We start from the raw sequence: 20679 nt of genomic DNA, 5'->3' as shown, positions 1-20679 counted from the left end.
GTTTGTTTTGAGCCAGCTAGTCGTTTTGGGGAGATTCTCCCTATATAAACTGGGGCTAATTTTTTGCCCTACTGTGGGGGCCTTTTTTGCTACACATCTGATCCCTGTTGAAACTACATTTTTCCATTCTTCATTATAATTCAAAATGTGGAGATGTTTACGTATAATTTTACAAACCTTAAAATAGTCTCTACTATAGTTGGTGATAAAGGTGATGGGTTCTTCTTTTTTAATAGTAGTGTCCTTAGTCATGATATTTTTATTACTATTCTTGTTTTTATTTATATTTTTATTTTTATTTTCATGTCCCTTATCATTGATGTCCCGCTCAGAATTTTTGTTCTCATTATCTATGTTCTTATTTTTATAATTTTTTGGAAAAATAAGGGTTTCTCTATCTTTAGATCTAGCAAAATTAATTCCTCTCTCGATATTAGTTTGGGTGTAGCCCCTCACTTTTAGTCTGGCTGCGATATTTTTTGCTTCTTTTTCAAAGAGCTCTGGGGTGGAGCAATTTCTCTTTGCCCTAATCATTTCTCCCTTAGGGATATTTTTTATGACGTGTGGTGGGTGGCAGGAGGAGGCAGAGAGAATGGTATTACCAGCTGTGGATTTTCTATGGGTGTATGTGACCACCCTGCTGGTATCTTTGACACCTTCCAGGCATAAATCCAGAAAAACAATTCTCTCTGGATCGCTGGAAAAAGTGAATTTTATTGATGCAGTGCAATTGTTAAGATATTCTATACAATCAGCTATCCTCTCTGTGTCCCCCTGCCACACCCACAACATATCGTCGATATAACGACCAAACCATTTGAAATCTTCTTTATAGGGATTGTTGTCGGAAAAGAGGAAGTTATTCTCCCACCACGCCATATATATATTTGCTATTGACGGTGAATATTTAGCTCCCATAGGGATTCCTGATTGCTGTAGGTAATATTTTCTGTTGAACATCTTTGTTGGATTGGATTTTATTACAAGCCGAATAAAGAAAACTTTTTATATTCTGAAGCTGGAATCAACTTTTCTCTTTCTTCTTGGACTTTTCAAGTGTGGCTAGGTTCAAGCCACTTCCCTTTCCGTGCTTCAGGCAGGTGACCAGAGGTGAGAGCTGCTAAAATCCTTTCCTTGATCACATATGCTATGCGAACCAGCGTGCACTCCCCCTCACCTGAATGTGCAAAATAAGGTTTTTCTTTAGGCTTGAGATCCACAAAACCTGCTATATATTGTTTCTGGATCATGTCTGCGGCATTACGCTCAATGGAGCAATGTGAAGACCGCATGAAAAAGATGGACAATATTTTCAATACAGCAGGTATATCCAAACAGGGTGAAATTGATTTAAAAATAAAAATGACGTCACTGGAGATACTTTTGGCAAAGGAGTTGAAGACGTGGTGGGACTGCACATCCCTAAAGAAATACCTAGATAAAAATATGGTGCCTAGGGGATTGCGGTTAAGAAAGCAACCAACCACGACTTACTCTGATTCTTTTACCACACAATGGTACAACACTCTATCAGAATGTTCTACTAAATTAATGGAGTTAATTATTTCACATGAAGAAATTGCTCTAAGAGAAACCCATGATGAGATCAAAACATTACAAGAGGAATTAAAACATCATGAATTGGACGAGAGCTTCCAGGATATGGATGCCAAACTTAATGAAAACCTTAATAAACTGGAGGACATGCTTATTGAGCTCAAGCAAAACAAATTCAATCGGGATCTTCTGGACTATAGTACCAATTCAGTATACACATGGTCTAATACCAAATCAGGAACCCCTCGATCTATTCTTAAGAAAATGAATCGTTTTAGATCTAGAGCAAAACGTAACACAGGTGTGTCTTTCAGTTCCACGGACATGGACTCTCTGGACTCCAATTCAGATAATGCGGAAAGCTCCAATACCCATGTGAAGGGATCTGCAACAGGAGGCTCCAGTCATCGTAACCAAGCAAAAAACGCAGGGCGGGGAGAAAACACCGAAGGCCGGCGATATCCGAGCCGCAAGAAACAGCCAATGACATACAGGTGATTAACCTTTCCTCAGAGCCCGTCTCCCCCTTCCAGGAGAGGGTTCTGAGAAAGGGTTTCTCTTTCTCCCCATCCCGCAGTTTTGATTTATATCACACAATAATAGATGTCAACAAACTTGCTAGAAAAATGACACTTAAGAAACATTTCTCAGTCATTAATGATGATAGTAATGTTATAACAGAGGATGTATCTCATGTTAATGATTTACCATGTAATGCCACAATTGAGAACTTGTACCCATGTTTCACCTTTGCAGACCTGGTGCAGATTGCCTCGCTCCAGGAAATGTGTGGGGGTCCAGAGGGGGACTGTATGCGTAATAGATCCACTACATATAAAATCTCTAATAAGAGTTTTTACCCCATACAGTCCCGATCTGAGGCCCTTGACAGATTTCAGGATTTGATCCAGAGGGATCTATGTGCTTTAAAAGTTATCTCAGATGACAAAGTAATGAAAAATAATCTGACCAAAAATGAACATAGAGCCTTTCTGGAATTACAAAATATGCATGATGTTGTGATACGGAAAGCTGACAAGGGAGGAGCGGTTGTGATCCTTGATAGTGAGCTTTATAAGAATCAGATACTGGATATGCTGAAAGACTCCAATACCTATCTTTCACTGGATCATAATCCTCTCCTCCCTTGTCAGAAAATCCTGAAAACTATTTTGGATAAGGGTCATTCCTTGGGCATTTTGTCCAAAAGAGAAGTTGAATTTATGTATGTAGAACATGCTATTACACCTATATTTCATGCGCTCCCCAAAATCCATAAACCAGGTTTCCCTCCCCCACTACGTCCAATTGTGGCAGGCATAGGCTCATACTCTGAAAATTTATCAGAGTGGGCCGACTCCCTGCTACAATCCCTTGTGCCATTAATACCAGGATATTTGAGAGACACCAGCACAGTTTTGGTTAATTTTCTCTCTTTTGAATGGCATGAAAACTATACATGGGTGACAGCAGACATCTCCTCATTATATACTAACATCCCCCACGAATCTGCTATTGTTGCTCTGAAATGGTTTCTGGAATGTTATAGCAATTATACTCCAGAACTGCAGGAATTTTTATGTTTGGTTCTGGATTTTCTGATGAGACATAATTATTTTATGTTCAACAGAAAATATTACCTACAGCAATCAGGAATCCCTATGGGAGCTAAATATTCACCGTCAATAGCAAATATATATATGGCGTGGTGGGAGAATAACTTCCTCTTTTCCGACAACAATCCCTATAAAGAAGATTTCAAATGGTTTGGTCGTTATATCGACGATATGTTGTGGGTGTGGCAGGGGGACACAGAGAGGATAGCTGATTGTATAGAATATCTCAACAATTGCACTGCATCAATAAAATTCACTTTTTCCAGCGATCCAGAGAGAATTGTTTTTCTGGATTTATGCCTGGAAGGTGTCAAAGATACCAGCAGGGTGGTCACATACACCCATAGAAAATCCACAGCTGGTAATACCATTCTCTCTGCCTCCTCCTGCCATCCACCACACGTCATAAAAAATATCCCTAAGGGAGAAATGATTAGGGCAAAGAGAAATTGCTCCACCCCAGAGCTCTTTGAAAAAGAAGCAAAAAATATCGCAGCCAGACTAAAAGTGAGGGGCTACACCCAAACTAATATCGAGAGAGGAATTAATTTTGCTAGATCTAAAGATAGAGAAACCCTTATTTTTCCAAAAAATTATAAAAATAAGAACATAGATAATGAGAACAAAAATTCTGAGCGGGACATTAATGATAAGGGACATGAAAATAAAAATAAAAATATAAATAAAAACAAGAATAGTAATAAAAATATCATGACTAAGGACACTACTATTAAAAAAGAAGAACCCATCACCTTTATCACCAACTATAGTAGAGACTATTTTAAGGTTTGTAAAATTATACGTAAACATCTCCACATTTTGAATTATAATGAAGAATGGAAAAATGTAGTTTCAACAGGGATCAGATGTGTAGCAAAAAAGGCCCCCACAGTAGGGCAAAAAATTAGCCCCAGTTTATATAGGGAGAATCTCCCCAAAACGACTAGCTGGCTCAAAACAAACGGTAATTACAAATGTGGCAGCAATAAATGCATTTGCTGTCGACATATGCTTATCTCAAAAGAGGTCACATCTGTGGCCAACAATAAACAACACATGCTTAAGCAATATATAAATTGTAAAACAGATCATGTTGTTTATGTCATAACATGCAAAATATGTAACCTTCAATACGTGGGCTGCACCACTAACGAACTGAAGGTGCGTATACGAAAACACCTGAGTGATGTCCCCCATTTTATGTCCCGTAATGTCTCAGCGGCTACCAGACATTTTGCCACTGTTCACAAAGGTGATGTTTCTGCGTTTTCTGTACAGGGAGTGGAAGTAGTTTCCACACCTGTCAGGGGGGGCGATCGCAAACAGAAGCTTCTAAGTAGGGAAACATATTGGATGTTCATTCTAGATACTTGCATACCAAAGGGTCTGAACAGAAAACATGATTTAACTCTGCAATATATGTAGTGCATCAATATGTTTATATGTGGTCTCTGAGCGGTTAATACTGTGAAGTACTGCGTCCCCACCCACATGCTCCAGGGAGGATCCACTAATCCAGGAGCACCTGGGTCTGGGACACAGTCTCCAATTAACTAAGAAGGAGGAGTTACCCATTTGTGTGGTATATAAAGTATTTGTTTTTAGTACACTTTTGTATTGTCTTGAAGAAGGGCTCAATACTACAGCCCGAAACGCGTCACAATCTTGTGTCTCTCCATGTGACATCTTTGTTGGATTGGATTTTATTACAAGCCGAATAAAGAAAACTTTTTATATTCTGAAGCTGGAATCAACTTTTCTCTTTCTACTGTGGGAACAGCATACTGTACTATAATAGCAATGTAATGGCATGGGCACTATTATACAGCGGACATCCTGCCCAGGGCCGGGCCGACACAGAGGCTGGGGAGGCTCCAGCCTCAGGGCGCAGCCTGGGGTGGGCGGAAAAACAAACCTCTTTTTTTTTTTTTTTTTTATCACTTACTTGCTGCCGGGCTGGTGCAGTTAAAGAATACAACTCCTGTACAAAATACAAGCCCTCCTTTATGGCTGTCAACGGAAAAAAGAAACGGAATGTGAATGCATTTTCAGCTTTTTTGGTGTATTTTTCAACTCTTTATTCCAAAAGACTCCAGTACAATGCAGACCTGGGGGTCATTCTTACACCCCTGCCATCCCATCTGCACCAGTCACACTGTAGGGGCACCAGTGGGCCCTCCCCCTATAAAACCTTGTAGGTGATACGGTCAATTATGTGCTGCGGTTGACTCTGATATCAGCTGTTGCAACAGGGTGACAGCTGACACCCACAATGGATGCATACTATTACAGCGCAGGCATGGCTCTGGTTAAGGAGCTGCTCTTATGCCATCCCTATCCTGTTCTGGCGCTGGAATTACCCACCTCCCACACAGAACCATTAGGATTCAGTGAGGGAAGGGGTGAAATAGGTTGTTTCGTTTAAAAACACCTTTTTAATTTAATTCTTAGTTAATGGATGGGGGTTCTCTGGCATAAACTCCATCAGATACAGTAAGTGGAGTGGAGAGCAGATACAAGGAATGTCCCTGGAGGACCTGGCACATCTTTGTGTGATACAGACAAACCAATTATTTCATTGGGACCTATGTATTGCTTAATTCCCATCATGCCACACCAGGGGGGGTAACAAAGGTCTGAGAGAAACTGCTAGAGTCCCCATGCACCAGTGGGGAAATGTGGACACCTGGGACCTCCGCCAATCAGCTGTTTGCTGTTTAAGACGGCACCGGTGCTCCAGTGAGGGCTGCTGCCATACATTGTATAGCGGCTGTGCTTGGTATCGCACTCAGCCCCATTCCCTTCAATGGGGCGGAGCTGCGCCTATTCCAAGTGACCAATGAACGCATCATTACTAGCCTAGGGAAAGCAACAAGTAGGCCGCTGCGCTCACAGGAGTGCCTTCTCAAACAACTGACCGGCAGAGGTCCCGGGTATTGGACCCCCACAGATCAAATACTGATGACCTATCCTGAGAAAAATCTCGGAAAACCCCTTTAAATTATTTTAACATCCTAAAGTACTTACCACATTTGTTAGTATATACTCCAGTAAGTGCTAGAGAAAGCACTAAAAGACTGCGCAGCAACATTTCACCTGCTCAGTTACAGGAAGGAAAGACAAAAGTTAATGGAAATCAATATTAACAGTGACAATACTATATACATACTATATACAGTGCCTTGCAAAAGTGTTCACCCCCTTTGACTTTTTTCATGTTTTGTTACATTATCAATGTTTTGTTAATCTGAATTTTATGTGATGCATCAGAACACAATAGTCTAAATTGCTGAAGTGAAATGAGAAAAATATATGAATAAAACTATTGTTTAGAAATAGAAAACAGAAAATTGGCATATGTGTATGTAACCCATAAAAAGCTCTGGTGCAACCAATTACCTTTAGAAGTCACATAATTAGTGAAATGATGTCCACCTGTGTGCAATCTAAGTGTCACATGATCTGTCATTACATATACACACCTTTTTTGAAAGGCCCCAGAGGCTGCAACACTAAGCAAGAGGCATAACTAACAAAACACTGCCATGAAGACCAAGGAACTCTCCAAACAAGTAAGGGACAATGTTATTGAGAAGTATAAGTCAAGGTTCGGTGATAAAAAAAATATCCAAATCTTTGATTATCCCCAGGAGCACCATCAAATCTATCATAACCAAATGGAAAGAACATGGCACAACAGCAAACCTACCAAGAGACGGCCGCCCACCAAAACTCATGGACCGGGCAAGGAGGGCATTAATCAGAAAGGCAGCATGGAGACCTAAGCAGGGGCAGACATACCGCCTGTGCAGCTGGTTCAGTTGCACAGGGGCCCAGCAAGGGAGAGGGCCCATCCCAGTGCCAGCAGAGGCGTTTATTTTTTTATCTTATCATATTTTTCATTCCCTACCTCTGCCAACAGGGTAACCTGGGCACCTTGGTGTAGAGGTCGGGAGGGGGCGGAATTTGTGAGGGGCAGGGGGCCTGATTAGCACTTACTGCGAATCTGCTGCCCGTTTATGTCTACACTCCATAGCTCAAGGACCTGCGATTACATCATAGTCATGTGACCTTTTCAACACTGGAAGTGGTGGTAGGACCTGTGATGAGGTCACCATCATGTGACTAGTGCAGAAAAAGGCAGCGCTCAGCAGGGGAGACCTGTGATGTCATGGAATGAATGTAAGTGCCGGAGAAATGCTGGGAGGTATGGTTCTCCCCATTATACCTCCTCCCTGCTTAGTGGGAGGGAAATATGTTATTTAACTGGGACTGTATGTTAGAGGGGCTGAAGGGAGGGGAGGGGTGTCAGTTACATAGCACTGTATGTTATAGAAGACTATAAGAAATATATGTTTTTTACATGGGACTGTATGTTATATAAGATTGGAGGGAGATGACTGGTGTTATTTACATGGGACTGGATATTTCAGAAGACTGGAGGGTAAGGAGTGATGTTATTTATATGGGACTATGTGTTGGAGGGGGTGAAGGAGGGGATTTAAGTTATTTTAATGGGACTGTATGTTATAGAGAACTGTAAGGAAGAGAAGTTATTTACATAGGACTGGAGGGAGAGGACTAATGTTATTTACATGGTATAGAAGACTGAAGGGAGAGGAGTGAAGTTATTTACATGGGACTGCATGGTATAGAAGACTGTAAGGAAGATAGGTTATTTACATGGGACTGTATCATATATAAGACTGGTGGGAGACGACTTGTGTTATTTACATGGGACTGCATGGTATAGAAAACTGGAGGGAGAGAACAGGCATTATAATTTATGGGGACACTACAGAGATGATTATAACTCCGGGGGGTATGGCAGGAGGTATTATAATTACAGGGGGCACTGCAGGGAACATTATAAATACTGTGTGCAGTGGTGGAGGGTATTACTACTACTGAGGGCTCTATAGAAGTGCCTTATAGATTATAAGAGGTGCCCTATAGGGGAGCCTTATTAGTACTGAGGGCACTGTAGGGAGCATTATCACCACTGGCGATACTATTTGGGGGAGGCTTCCGCCTGGCTGTGAGCCCGGTGATGTCACTGGCACTAATTTACATGCTTTAGCGCTGCCTTACCTTGTAAAATGGCTAGGGCTGCATTAAAGCCACCCATCAGTGATGGTCTGTGTTGGGCCCATATTCATATATGTCTGCATTATTGAGGAGAAAAAAAGAATATTTGAATATATGCAAATGATCCTCTAGGAGCAACGGGGGCGTTATTATTACAACTGCCGCTCCCTGTCTACTTTGACAGGGCCTGGCAGTCAAAAATGTTATCCCACCGGGCCATGTTAAAGTGCAGAGGGCGCTGCAGTTACAGAGAGCGGAGCCTCTAGGTGTAATGGTAACGCAGCCGTTTGTATATAATAAAACATAATTTTTCTCAGCAATGCAGGCACATAAGAACATGGGACCAACACAGATGTCTTCAGCTGCCAAGCGCACACGTAACAGGTCAGGGATAGCTGAAGGCCTAGGGAGCATTTTATCATCAGCTATGGACTTCATTGGGGGGAGAAAGCTGGCACTAAAGTGCCTAGGTGTCACGGATGTTGTAGGGGAGAACACCAAAAGGACAACAAGAAGGAAGGGAAAAGACACTAGGCCTCACCGCTAGGGAAGGAAAAGGGTCACCACCTATAAAACCCTGCTCCTGGCCCTAACTCCTATCCGTATGGGCACCTGTCGATGGTAGAGATGCCCATACACAGGAACCTAGAAAACCCTGGTGGCCCTCAGTTGCCCTAATAGTAATGACCAGGCAGAGACAACCCGCTCCTTCCCTGGTGAAGGAACCAGCGTCTCGCTAAGGCCTAGTAAACAACAAAGGTGGGGGGAATACAAAACACAACAAGCGGAACACAACTTCTGAGGCTGATGGATGATGGACGAACAGGACTTCACCACGAACCACACTCCAGCTCTTCCAAAAACCAAATTAAGCTATCGAGAGCAAGGAGTGATGGGTAAAGTCAGACTAAATAGGGAGAGGTGAAGGTCACATGATCCACACCTGAACAGGGGGTGTGGACATACCAGCAACACACAGACAAAGTGAAACCAAAAGAGGCTGTCAGATAACTAATGTGCAGATATTCTTTCAGACCTTCTCAAACCTGTCATCGGCGTGACACTAGGGCAGCATCAAATCTAAATATGGACCTGGCTCCACAGCAGTAGCAGGATGTAGTGTCACACATCACACTGCTGGTCTGTGTACGAGGAGGAGCGGTGCGGCCGGGAATCTGCTGTGCTCCTCCTCCTACACAGACTAGCAGAGCAATGTGTGACACTACATCCTGCTACTGCTGTGGAGCGCCAGTGGCTGAACTGTGATCATAAGGAACGAGGTGAGTATATTTTTTTAACTTCCTGTGAAGGGGGCACATATCTGACCATTACTACTGTGAGGGGGCACATATCTGGACATAACTACTATGTACTAGCACAAAGAGGGAATAATTACTATGTGGGGGCATTAAGGGTACTGAGTATGTATAGTTAGAGGCGTGACCTAGTATGAAAAGAATATATACACATATTGTAAACATATTCACAAGATGTTTTTTATTTGCACATATATGTTTATATTTGTATGTGTGGTTTGGTGGGGGGGCCCAGGTACATCCTTTGCACAGGGGCCCTTTGCTGCCTGTGTCCGCCCCTGGACCTAAGGTAACCCTGGAGGAGCTGCAGAGACTGCAGTATCTGTACATAGGACGACAATGTGGCCAGAAGAAAACCATTACTTTCAGCTAAAAACAAAAAGGCATGTTGTGAGTTTGGGAAAAGACACGTGGGAGACTCCCAAAATGTATGGAGGAAGGTGCTCTGGTCTGATGAGATTAAATTTAAACTTTCTGGCCATCAAAGAAAACGCTATGTCTGGCGAAAACCCAACACATCACATCACCCAAAGAACACCATCCCCACAGTGAAACATGGTGGTGGCAGCATCATGCTGTGGGGATGTTTTTCAGCAGCCGGGACTGGGTAACTGGTCAGAGTTGAGGGAAAGATGGATGGTGCTAAATACAGGGATATTCTTAAGCAAAACCTGCACCACTCTGTGCGTGATCTGAGGCTAGGACGGAGGTTCACCTTCCAGCAGGAGAATGACCCCAAACACACATAGAGACTTATCCAAAGCGACTTGGGGCTGTGATTGCCGTAAAAGGTGGCTCTACGAAGTATTGACTTTAGGGGGGTGAATAGTTATGCACATTGACTTTTTATGCTATTTTGTCCTATTTGTTGTTTGCTTCACAATAAAATAAAAAAACATCTTCAAAGTTGTGGGCATTTTCTATAAATTAAATGATGCAAATTCTCAATCCATGTTAATTCCAGGTTGTGAGGCACCAAAGCACGAAAAAAGTCAACCATGGCCAAGGGAGAATGGCATTTCAGCAACCCCAGTCCTCTTAGCTCAGGTCCTATGGTTTCCTTATATACAGAATCCTGAAATGTCCCATTGGCTTAGGAAGTAAGAGAAATGTGACAAAAAAGTTTTAATCTTATATATCACACTATCATATTTAAAGGGCTTATTCAAAGGTCAAATATAAAAAGCATTGATCTTATAACCTAAAGGGGTTTTCCAGGACTCATATATTGATGACCTGTACTCAGGATAAGTCATCAATATCTGATCGGTGGAGGTCTGGCACACCTACAAATCAGCTGATGAGGCTCCAGTGCTACGGTGAGCACTGCGGCCTCTTCCTAGGTCAGTGTCGTCACGTTCATCAGTCATATGGCCTGGTTGCAGCTCAGTTCCATTAAAGTTAATGAGCCTGGGCTGCAATACTACATATATCCACTATACAATGTACGGCACTGTGCATAGTTAGCTGTGAGAAGGCCACAACAACCCCCTCTCCCCCCTATCCCAATGGAGTTGCCGTAACTCCTAGAGGCTCATTTGCATATATTAAAGCATTATTTTTCTCAGCAATGCAGGCACATGGGACCAACACAGATGTCTTCAGCTGCCAAGAGCACATGTAACAGGTCAGCCAGTTTCATAGCTACAAATCTTCTGACTAGGGGCGTAGCTTAAGGCTCATGGGCCCTGGTGCAAGAATTAAAGGGCTTCTGTTGTAACATCCCAGAGTTATGTTACTAAACTCTTTTTCCCCGCTACTATTTGTTTGTAACATGTGCCTTGTCATCTAATGTAATTTAACATCATATGCTCACTAATGTGCATTTTCTAAGCCTGTTACATGTAATTTGCTGTCATTTCCATGTACACCAGCAGGTGGCAGCAATGTGTTAGCAAGGTCTTAGTTCAGTTTAGCATATCTAGACTGGAATAGTACATTCCAGTTTAGCTCCACCCTCTTTGAGCAGAGTGAGCTGGCCCATGTCCTGCCTCACGGGTGGGGAAGGAAGTTAGAGTTAGTGTGCCAGCCACCCCTGCTAGGGGAAGGCTGTGCAAGTAAGAACTCCCAGAAATAGGGATCCCAAACCAGGATCTTGTCTCGGTTGAGACCAAAGATCTTCATTCCCAGTCTGAGCCCTTCAGCCTCAGCTGGTGACAAGCAAGCAGCCATCTCCAGAACTCCAGGACAAACTATTCCTTATGAGCACAACTGTGAGTACCATCCAGAGACCAGGAGAAGCCAAATTCCTTCTCAGCTAGTCAGTCCCATACACAGCATAGGATAGACAGAGCAGAAGATATAGATTCCTGCCACATACTACAGAGCCATAAGCAGACGACTAATCCTGCAAGAGAGCTCCAGGCACATGATAGAAGCAGAAGAGATATTGATCCCTGCCATACATTGCCAATACCTGCTGGGACCCAAGACTATTGCTGTATCTCATGTGGATTAATGCTGCCTCCAGTAAAGACAAGTTGAATTATATTTCAAGTCTGGATCTCATTCATTACTACCAAGTTCTTCAATTACTCCTACTAACAACACACTCATTTATTGCAAGTGAGCCAGGATCCAGGAGTCCAGCCGTACCAAGGTAGGAGACACCGTTGACACTATACCTACTATCATCAGAGACATTACACCACTCTGGCATTCCTAACCTGGTACGTGAGTTGCAACACCTTAAAGGGCCCTGAGACTGTACCCTGCCACGATGCAATTGGTGTCAGGAACAAAAACTATAGACTTATATACCCATATCCGGACCCACTGCATAATTTGGCGTCCGTGTAACCATACCACGGTCCTGCTCATTGCCCCCCAAACACCAATTTTCAGTTTTTGACTTGATATATTTGCTAATGTTTACAGATTCGATATATACCCCTCTTACCTCAGGCTGTGGTGCAATTTCAGTAAAAATCTGACTTTAGTGATATGTAAATTTCTTCACTACCAGCAAGTTGGGCAAACTTGCTGGTAGCCGCCGCATCCTCTGTCTGAAAAAACGCCCCCTCCTCCACTTGATTGACAGGGCCAGCGAGCGCTCTCATGCTCCAGCTGGCCCTGCCTGCAGATCAAATCCCGCGCCTGTGCCGTACCGGTCGTCATTCGGCGCAGGCGCTCTGAGAGAAGGACGCTCGCTTGGCTGCTCCTTTCTCAGTGCGCCTGCGCCGATGACGTCAGCCCTACAGCCGGAAGAGAAGTCTTGGAACGAGGGTTCACCCACAATGTCATGCATGCAGCCAATCAGCAGCCAGCCAGCACTGTGATGTCACAGCCCTATAAATAGCCTCAGACATTTTAGATTCTGCCATTTTCCAGTGTACTTAATGCAGGGAGAGACGTCGGTAGGCGCTAGGGATAGTGCTAGGAAAGACTTTATTGTAGTTAAAAAAAGATTTACAAGTTCAGGGAAAGATTAGTCAAGGTGTAGGGAAATCATAGGAAGGCATCATCCACGCTATAAACGGAGAACAGGGTGCAATAGGAGCGATTCTATTACACCTTGCAGCACTTATTAGGGATCCAAATTGCTTTTAGGGTGTTTGCATTATATGATACATCACTAATTCCAGCAAACCTTGCTTGTGATTGGGGTGCAAGTTCTGTGATAAAGCCATTTACGGGGTATATTAATAGGAAAGGTACGTACGTCCTATTAGCCTTTCTTGGGGGGGGGGGGTATTAATAGAAAAGAAAAAGAAAAAAAGAAATGTCATAAGTGCCGTTCAGCGGTAAAGTTACATTGTACTGTACTACAGCCATTTACGTGGTGTATTAATAGGAAAGATACTTACGTCACATTCGCCATTCTGTGTTGATTTCACATTGTTGTTTTTTTTTTTGGGGGGTGTATTAATAGGAAAAAAAAGGGAAAAATAATTCATAAGTGCCGTTCGGCGCTGAAGTTACATTGTACTACAGCCATTTACGTGGTGTATTAATAGGAAAGAAACTTAGGTCCCATTAGCCATTTTGCATTGATTTCACACTGTTTATTTATTTATTTTTTGGGGTATATTAATAGGGAAAAATATATGTCATAATTGCCGTTCAGCGGTGAAATAACATTGTACTACAGCCATTTATGTGGTGTAGAAAAATAAAATATACGTAGGTCCCATCACCCGTTCTGGGGTGAATTGTGATAGTTATATTTCTTCTTTTGGGGTGTAGAAATAGGAAAAAAAAGGAGAAAATATATGTCATAATTGGCATTCAGTGGTGAAGTTACATTGTACTGCAGCCATTTACGTGGTGTAGAAAAAGAAAATATACGTATGTCCCATTAGCCGTTCTGCAGTGAATTGTGATAGTTATATTCCATTTTCTGGGAAATAGGAAAAAGAGTAAGTCTTAATTGCCGTTCTGGGGTGAATTGTGGTTATTTTTCTTTTTGGGGGGGAGTTTATTAATTAGAAAAAATTATATATATGTCTTAATTGCCGTTCAGCGGTGAAGTAACGACAGGTGACTGGCCCTTCAAAGGGAATGTTTCTGTCGCAGGCAGCAGTAGAAAGTGGGTGGCAGCAGGAGTCGCAGCGAGAGGCCTGAGCTCCCGGTGTCATCAAGCGGTTGTGTCTTGACCAGCAACCTAGCGGTGCTTGAATGGTTGACTCGGTGTTCGACTTCATAGCAAGTGACATCAGACACCCCCAGCCTAGAGTCGGTGGGTTACTCTGACACGAAGCTTAGTTGGCATGGCCCAGGAGCAAGCCTTGTGCACCCACCTGTCCTGAACCTTCCTCTGTCATTTTCAGTTCCCTCAGCGCGAGATGCATTATATGCCGTAGGCTCAACTCCACTTTTCAGCGAAGACGAGCTACTAGAGGACAGTCAGCAGCTACTGCCCAGCCAAGATCTGGAGGAGACATCCGCCGCTTCCTCCGTTAGGTGTGCAAGTAGTGATGAGGAGAGCCGTGTGGGAGTTGGGTGTTGCAAGCAGTCAGGCACCACCGGAGGAGGTGAACATGGCCATTTGCCGAATTTGTGGGCAGAAGGTGAAGCATGGCAGCCCTGCGTCAACACATGCAGTGTCACCATAAAGTGGCCTGGGGGAACGGTGGCTCCGATGTGGTGGTCCAGCCTGCCGCAGAAACCGCTGCATCACCCAGTGGCACGCACCCAATTTCATGCAGTGAAGACTCCACCACCTCAGCTGAAGGGAGCTGTCTGTCCATCCCATCATTTGCTGGTCCTGATGCTCCTGCTCCTCTTCGTCAGTCATTCCGTCAGCAATCAATCACCAAAGCGATTGCCAAGAGACAACAGTATGCGTGCACTCATCCAGAAGCTGAACGTGATCCTGGCCAAGTTGCTGGTGCTGCAGTCCCTCCCATTCCAAGTGGTGGACTCTGCACCTTTCAGAGAACTGATGGCTTGTGCTGAGCCGAGGTGGAGAGTCCCAAGCCCTCATTTTTTTGCCAAAAAGGCAGTACCAGCCCTGCACACATATGTAGAACAGAAGGTGGGCCAGTCCTTGAGCCTGTCGGTGTCTGCCAAAGTGCACGGCAGCGTCGACATGTGGAGCTGTAACTACAGGCAAGGACAATATATGTCCTTACAGCCCATTGGATGAATATGGTTCCTGCACAACCACACCAGCAACTTGGCCAGGTGATGCCGCTTCTGCCTCCACGTTCTCATGCCATTGGTCCTGCGACAATATCCGCCTCTGCCTCCTCATCATCCACTGTGTCTTCAGCCTCCACTGCAGGGACAATTCACAGTGCCCCTACAGCAGACCAAATGTGCAGGGCATGGCGGTGTCACGCTGTTCTGCACCTGGTTTGCCTGGGCGAATGGAGTCACACAGGGGAGGAACTGCTCCGCGTCCTTTATCAAGAAATCAAATCCTGTCTTTCTCATCGACAACTCAAATTCGGAACCATGGTGACCGATAAAGGAAAGAACATGGTGCCGCGCTAGGTCAAGGAGGGCTGAGCCATGTGCCCTGCATGGCGCACGTGTTTAATCTGATTGTAAAGCGGTTCCTAAAGTCTTCCGCCCATCTGCAAGACATCCTGAAAATGGCCATGAAACTTTGCATGCACTTCATCCACTTGTACAGCGCAAAGCACACCCTTCTTGAGCTGCAGCGGCAGAATGGCATCCCCAACATAGGCTAATATGCGACGTTTTAACCCGTTGGAATTCCACCCTCCATATTTTGGACCGATTATATGAACAGAGAAAGACCATAAACGATTTCTTGATGATACAGACGGACAGAGGTACTCCTCCTGTGTAACTTTGATGTTAGCCAATGGCAGCTCATGCGTGACACCTGCCGTTTGCTCAGGCCCTTTGAAGAGGCCACTTTATTTGTCAGTCGCCAGGACTACGGGATAAACAATGTCATTCCACTGCTTTATGTCCTGGAACAGATGATGCTAAATCTGGCTGTCCAGGGGACAGAAGACATGGCGACTATATCTCACGGCCACATGAGCGCTGTGGGGGCTGATCTAGAGTAGGAGGACATTCGAGCACAAGCAATGTGTAGAGAAATGGGTGTTTTTTCTACACAGGTGACAGGAGAAGACGAGCAGGAGCAGCTAGAGGAGCTACAGGGCGATGAGGAAGAGGAGGCAGAGGACCCAGACACTCCGTGGCAGTATGCAGTGGAGATGGAGGCAGGGAGTCCCTATGAGTCACTTGCACAAATGGCCCGATGCAAGCTCACTTGCTTGGGTAGTGACAGCCGAATTGTCACCATTCGGAAGAGGGATGACTACTGGCTCTCCACCATGTTAGACCCTCGCTACTGGTCCAAAATGGGGGCCTTTTTCACACCAGCTGAGAGGGAGGACAAACTGAACTACTATCGAGACATCCTATGTAATCAGTTGGCCACTGCCTATGTGCGCCATCGACCTCACATAGGTCTGCCCGGGGGGCCATCTGCACTCACGTTCCACTGAAATGGCTGCTGGGGAGGGGGGGCAGGAGCAGTACCAGCTCCATCAGCAGCAACTTAAGTCTGGAGTCGCAGATGAGCAGTTTTCTTCAACCTCCTACTGAAGAAACTACTCACCAGCAGCATCAGCTAGACATTGAGCAGAACCTAAACCAGAAGGTTGTGGCATACTTGGAGTGCACCCTGCCACCCCACATCGAAGATCTCCTAGACTACTGGGCAGCCAAACTTGATTTGTGGCTGCAGCTGGCCAGCAGTGTGGCATCAGAGCGGGTGTTTAGTGCAGCGGGGGGCCATAGTTATCCCAAGAAGAACTCGCGTGTCTACCTATAATGTGGAGAAACTGACCTTTGTGAAGATGAATCAGGCGTGGATTAGTCAGGATTTTCAAACACCAGTGCCTGATGCATCAGACTAGATCATCCATGGTGCCATACCAACAAAAGAGACCTGTTTCTTCTGGCTACCTGCTTCAGCTACTATTCTGATGCTGTCATCCACCTGATGTCACACCTGCTGCTAGGTGCTCCTACTGCCAGTCACCATCTTCAGCTGGTACTGGTATTGCCCCCCACCTCTGTCACTGGGCCACGCTGTGGTATCCTCATGCTGCTGCTGCTACCTCAACACTATGTCAATGGGTCACTCTGTGGTCTCCTCATTCTGCTGTTACCTCAGCACTATGTCACTGGGCCACTCTGTGGTCTTCTCATGCTGCTGCCACCTCAACACTATGTTAATGGGCCACTCTGTGGTCTCCTCGTGCCACTGCTACCTCAACACTATGTCAATGGGCCACTCTGTGGTCTCCTCATGCTGCTGCTACCTCAACACTATGTCACTGGGCCACTCTGTGGTCTCCTCATGCTGCTGCCACCTCAACACTATGTCAATGGGCCACTCTGTGGTCTCCTCATGCTGCTGCCACCTCAACAATATGTCACTGGGCCACTCTGTGGTCTCCTCATGCTGCTGCTACCTCCACACTATGTCACTGAGCCACTCTGTGGTCTCCTCATGCTGCTGCTGTCTCAACACTATGTCACTGGGCCACTCTGTGGTTTCCTCATGCTGCTTCCACATCACCACTCTGTGGTTTCCTCATGCTTCTGCAACCTAACCACTCTGAGGTCTCCTCATGCTGCTGCCACATCACTACTCTGTGGTCACCTCATGCTGCTGCTATCTCAACACTATATCATTGGGCCACTCTGTGGTCTCATGCTGCTGCCACATCACTACTCTATAGTCTCCTCATGCTGCTGCTATCTCAACACTATATCATTGGGCCACTCTGTGGTCTCCTCATGCTGCTGCCACTCACTACTCTGTGGTCTCCTCATGCTGTTGCCACCTCCACAGTATGCCACTGGGCCACTCTGTGATCTCCTCATGCTGCTGCTACCTCAACACTATGTCACTGGGCCACTCTGTGGTCTCCTCATGCTGGTCCCACATCACCACTCTGTGGTTTCCTCATGCTGCTGCGACCTAACCACTCTGTGGTCTCCTCATGCTGCTGCCACATCACTTCTCTATGGTCTCCTCATGCTGCTGCCATCTCAACACTATGTCACTGGGCCACTCTGTGGTCTCCTCATGCTGCTGCTACCACAACACTATGTCAATAGGCCACTCTGTAGCCTCCTTATGCTGCTGCCACATCACTAATCTGTGGTCTCCTCATGCTGCTGCTACCTCAACACTATATCATTGGGCCACTCTGTTGTCTCCTCATGCTGCTGCCACTTCACCACTCTGTGGTCTCCTCATGCTGCTGCCACATCACTACTCTGTGGTCTCCTCATGCTGCTGCCACCTCCACACTATGTCACTAAGCCACTCTGTGGTTTCCTCATGCAGCTACCACCTCAACACTATGTCTCTGGGCAACTGTGTGGTCTCCTCATGCTGCTGCCACCTCACCACTATGTCACTGGGCTACTCTGTGGTCTCCTGACGCTGCTTCCACCTCACCACTATGTCATTGGGCCACTCTGTGGACTTCTCATGCTGTTCCCACCCTCCCCACTCCAAGACTGGGCCACTATTTTGCCTTTTTGGCCTGGTTAACATAATCATTTATTTAACCCTTCTTTTGATCTGTCAGAAGGAAGGAAAAATGAGACGCACAACGGATCCTGTCTATGTAGCAGCTGTAAGGCCTCTATGACATGGTCCCTATTTTGCATCAGAATTGTTTTTTTGATTTGGTAGCCAAAAGCAGGAGTGGGTACAAAACACATAAGACATTCACGTATCATCTCTGTTTTGGATCCACTCCTGTTTTTTTTGGGCATTAGTAATACTGATGGATTACTGACCAAATGCAGACCGAGTGAAGGCAGATGCTCAACAGACAGGATACGTTTTTTGGGGAGTTATTGTTCTGACAGATCAGAGGAAGGGCGAAATAATCTGTGACGTCAACACAAACGTACTGCTAAAACCCTCTCCACTCTGTCAGGGGGCTCTACTTGCATAAGTGTTTAATAGAAAAGGTTCTGTAGACATCTATGTGGAATCAGCTGACGACGGTGTAAAAGGAGTGCACTTCTTCTTGACGCTAACATTGAACTGTAAGGCTGAGTTCACACTTGAGTTATTTGGTCAATTTTGGCCCCATAACTGCGCAAATAAGTGAAGTGTGCAGTGATTCTAAGAGCGACTCCTGTCCTCTGCGTGTCATACTGACTCACAGTATTGTTTTGCTACCTTAGCAGACTCCCTATGCGTGTTACTGCAAGGCACAGTGTTCTACACCACTATACAGGCTCTCTGCAGCCAGGACATAGCTGGTTTTTAATGCAGTTCCCCACAAATAAATTCACATCGAATCTTTTCGAACAATTCGGTGAACCGGCCGAACTGAATTTTTGAGAAATTTGCTTATCTCTACTCATGACTATAAACTTTAAATACACTGATAATTCACATTAAACTACCATACCTGCCTAAAATTGTGTTTGTCTTCCTTGAGTCAAAGGGGTTCTCCCATCTTGCTGCTTCAATGATGAGATAGGACTAAGCGCCAGCCCTAGGAAGCCAGGCTTACAGAAACAGCCAAGTGAGCCAGTACTCCACTGTTAGTGTAGCATAATTATGCTACTTCCATAACTCCAGGCTGTCATCCCTTTGTTTGCTACAGTTTATACCATGATAAGAGGGGACCCCCTCCGCATTCAGGTCACCGGATTTCCTAATGACCCAATTGGAGACTGGAGAAATCAGCCACAGCCAGCCCTGAGGAACTATGAGGGAAGAGACAAAACAAAAGAAAAAAGGAACCTGTATGCGGCGCCAAATCCCTCAGAGGTAGTCAGCTGCTTAATTTAGAATGGTAGAACAGTGGGTAATGGAGTGTCAAAACCAGCCGTCGTCTCATTCACTATTGAAAAATTCCAGATGCTTGTGCAACCCAGCAGGGTTACTTTTAGGATTAAATAGTGATGGTGAAATGAAGGTGGTATATTAGAAATACTATATTAAAAGTAGTATATTAAAAATAGTATATTAAAAATGCCTCAGTGGGAATTTTTCAATCAAGGTATTCCCTCTAGAAAAGAGTTTTCTAAAATGCAATATTTAGAAATGGAAATTTTCAAGTAAAAAACTTTAGAGTAAGAAAACTCACTTCACCCAGGAGGGGCAGGGTGGGATAAAGCACATAACACCCACTCTGCTTCCTCCTGCGCCTGGGTCGCCTAAACGATCGTCTGGAAATGAACGGCAGTCACAGCTGGAACGTCTGGTAAATTTCCTCTTTATTAGCACAGGGTAGGGTAAAGGTAAAGGTAGGCTCAACGCGTTTCGGGGTCACCAAGGATCCCCTTCATCAGGAGCATAAGTAAATTACAATCGTTCACATGTATTTATACTTAAAAAGAGCGGCAAAAACCTGTTTGCAGGGCATCGGCAGCGGGGAGAGGAAGTGATGTCACTTCCGGTATGCGTTCCAGAGTGGAGCGCATATTGGCCGGCTGAGTTTGAAATAGTTCCGGTTTGCGTTCCAGCGTGGAACGCACCGGAACCTAGGAGGTAAGAAGGCAAGCGCTTAGAAGGAAGTGACGTGGTTCGGAGTTGTGCTCCAGCTTAGAGCGCTTGGAGCGGCTGAGTAGTGAGTTCCGGTTTGCGTTCCACAGTGGAACGCAACGCAACTAATACAAGATAAATG

General features: G+C 44.9%; 1 protein-coding gene across 7 annotated transcripts in view; it reads right to left on the bottom strand.

Moving 5' to 3' along the window:
- The window catches only part of LOC121004054 (intelectin-1-like), a 64709-nt gene that overhangs the window by 26645 nt on the left and 17385 nt on the right, over positions 1-20679 (bottom strand). For 2 of the 7 annotated variants that reach the window (XM_040436114.1, XM_040436113.1), the window contains one exon: positions 6201-6272. In XM_040436114.1, coding sequence (XP_040292048.1) covers positions 6201-6272 — 72 coding nt within the window. Of the gene's footprint in view, positions 1-6200; positions 6275-18679; positions 18687-19455; positions 19578-20679 lie in introns of those variants that run through there. The other 5 variants (XM_040436112.1, XM_040436117.1, XM_040436118.1 and 2 more) reach the window with 5 other exon arrangements.

The sequence above is a fragment of the Bufo bufo genome, chromosome 6, assembly GCF_905171765.1.
Source record: "Bufo bufo chromosome 6, aBufBuf1.1, whole genome shotgun sequence".
In the NCBI taxonomy this organism is placed as follows: domain Eukaryota; kingdom Metazoa; phylum Chordata; class Amphibia; order Anura; family Bufonidae; genus Bufo; species Bufo bufo.
This window is presented reverse-complemented; position numbering and strand designations above follow the sequence as displayed.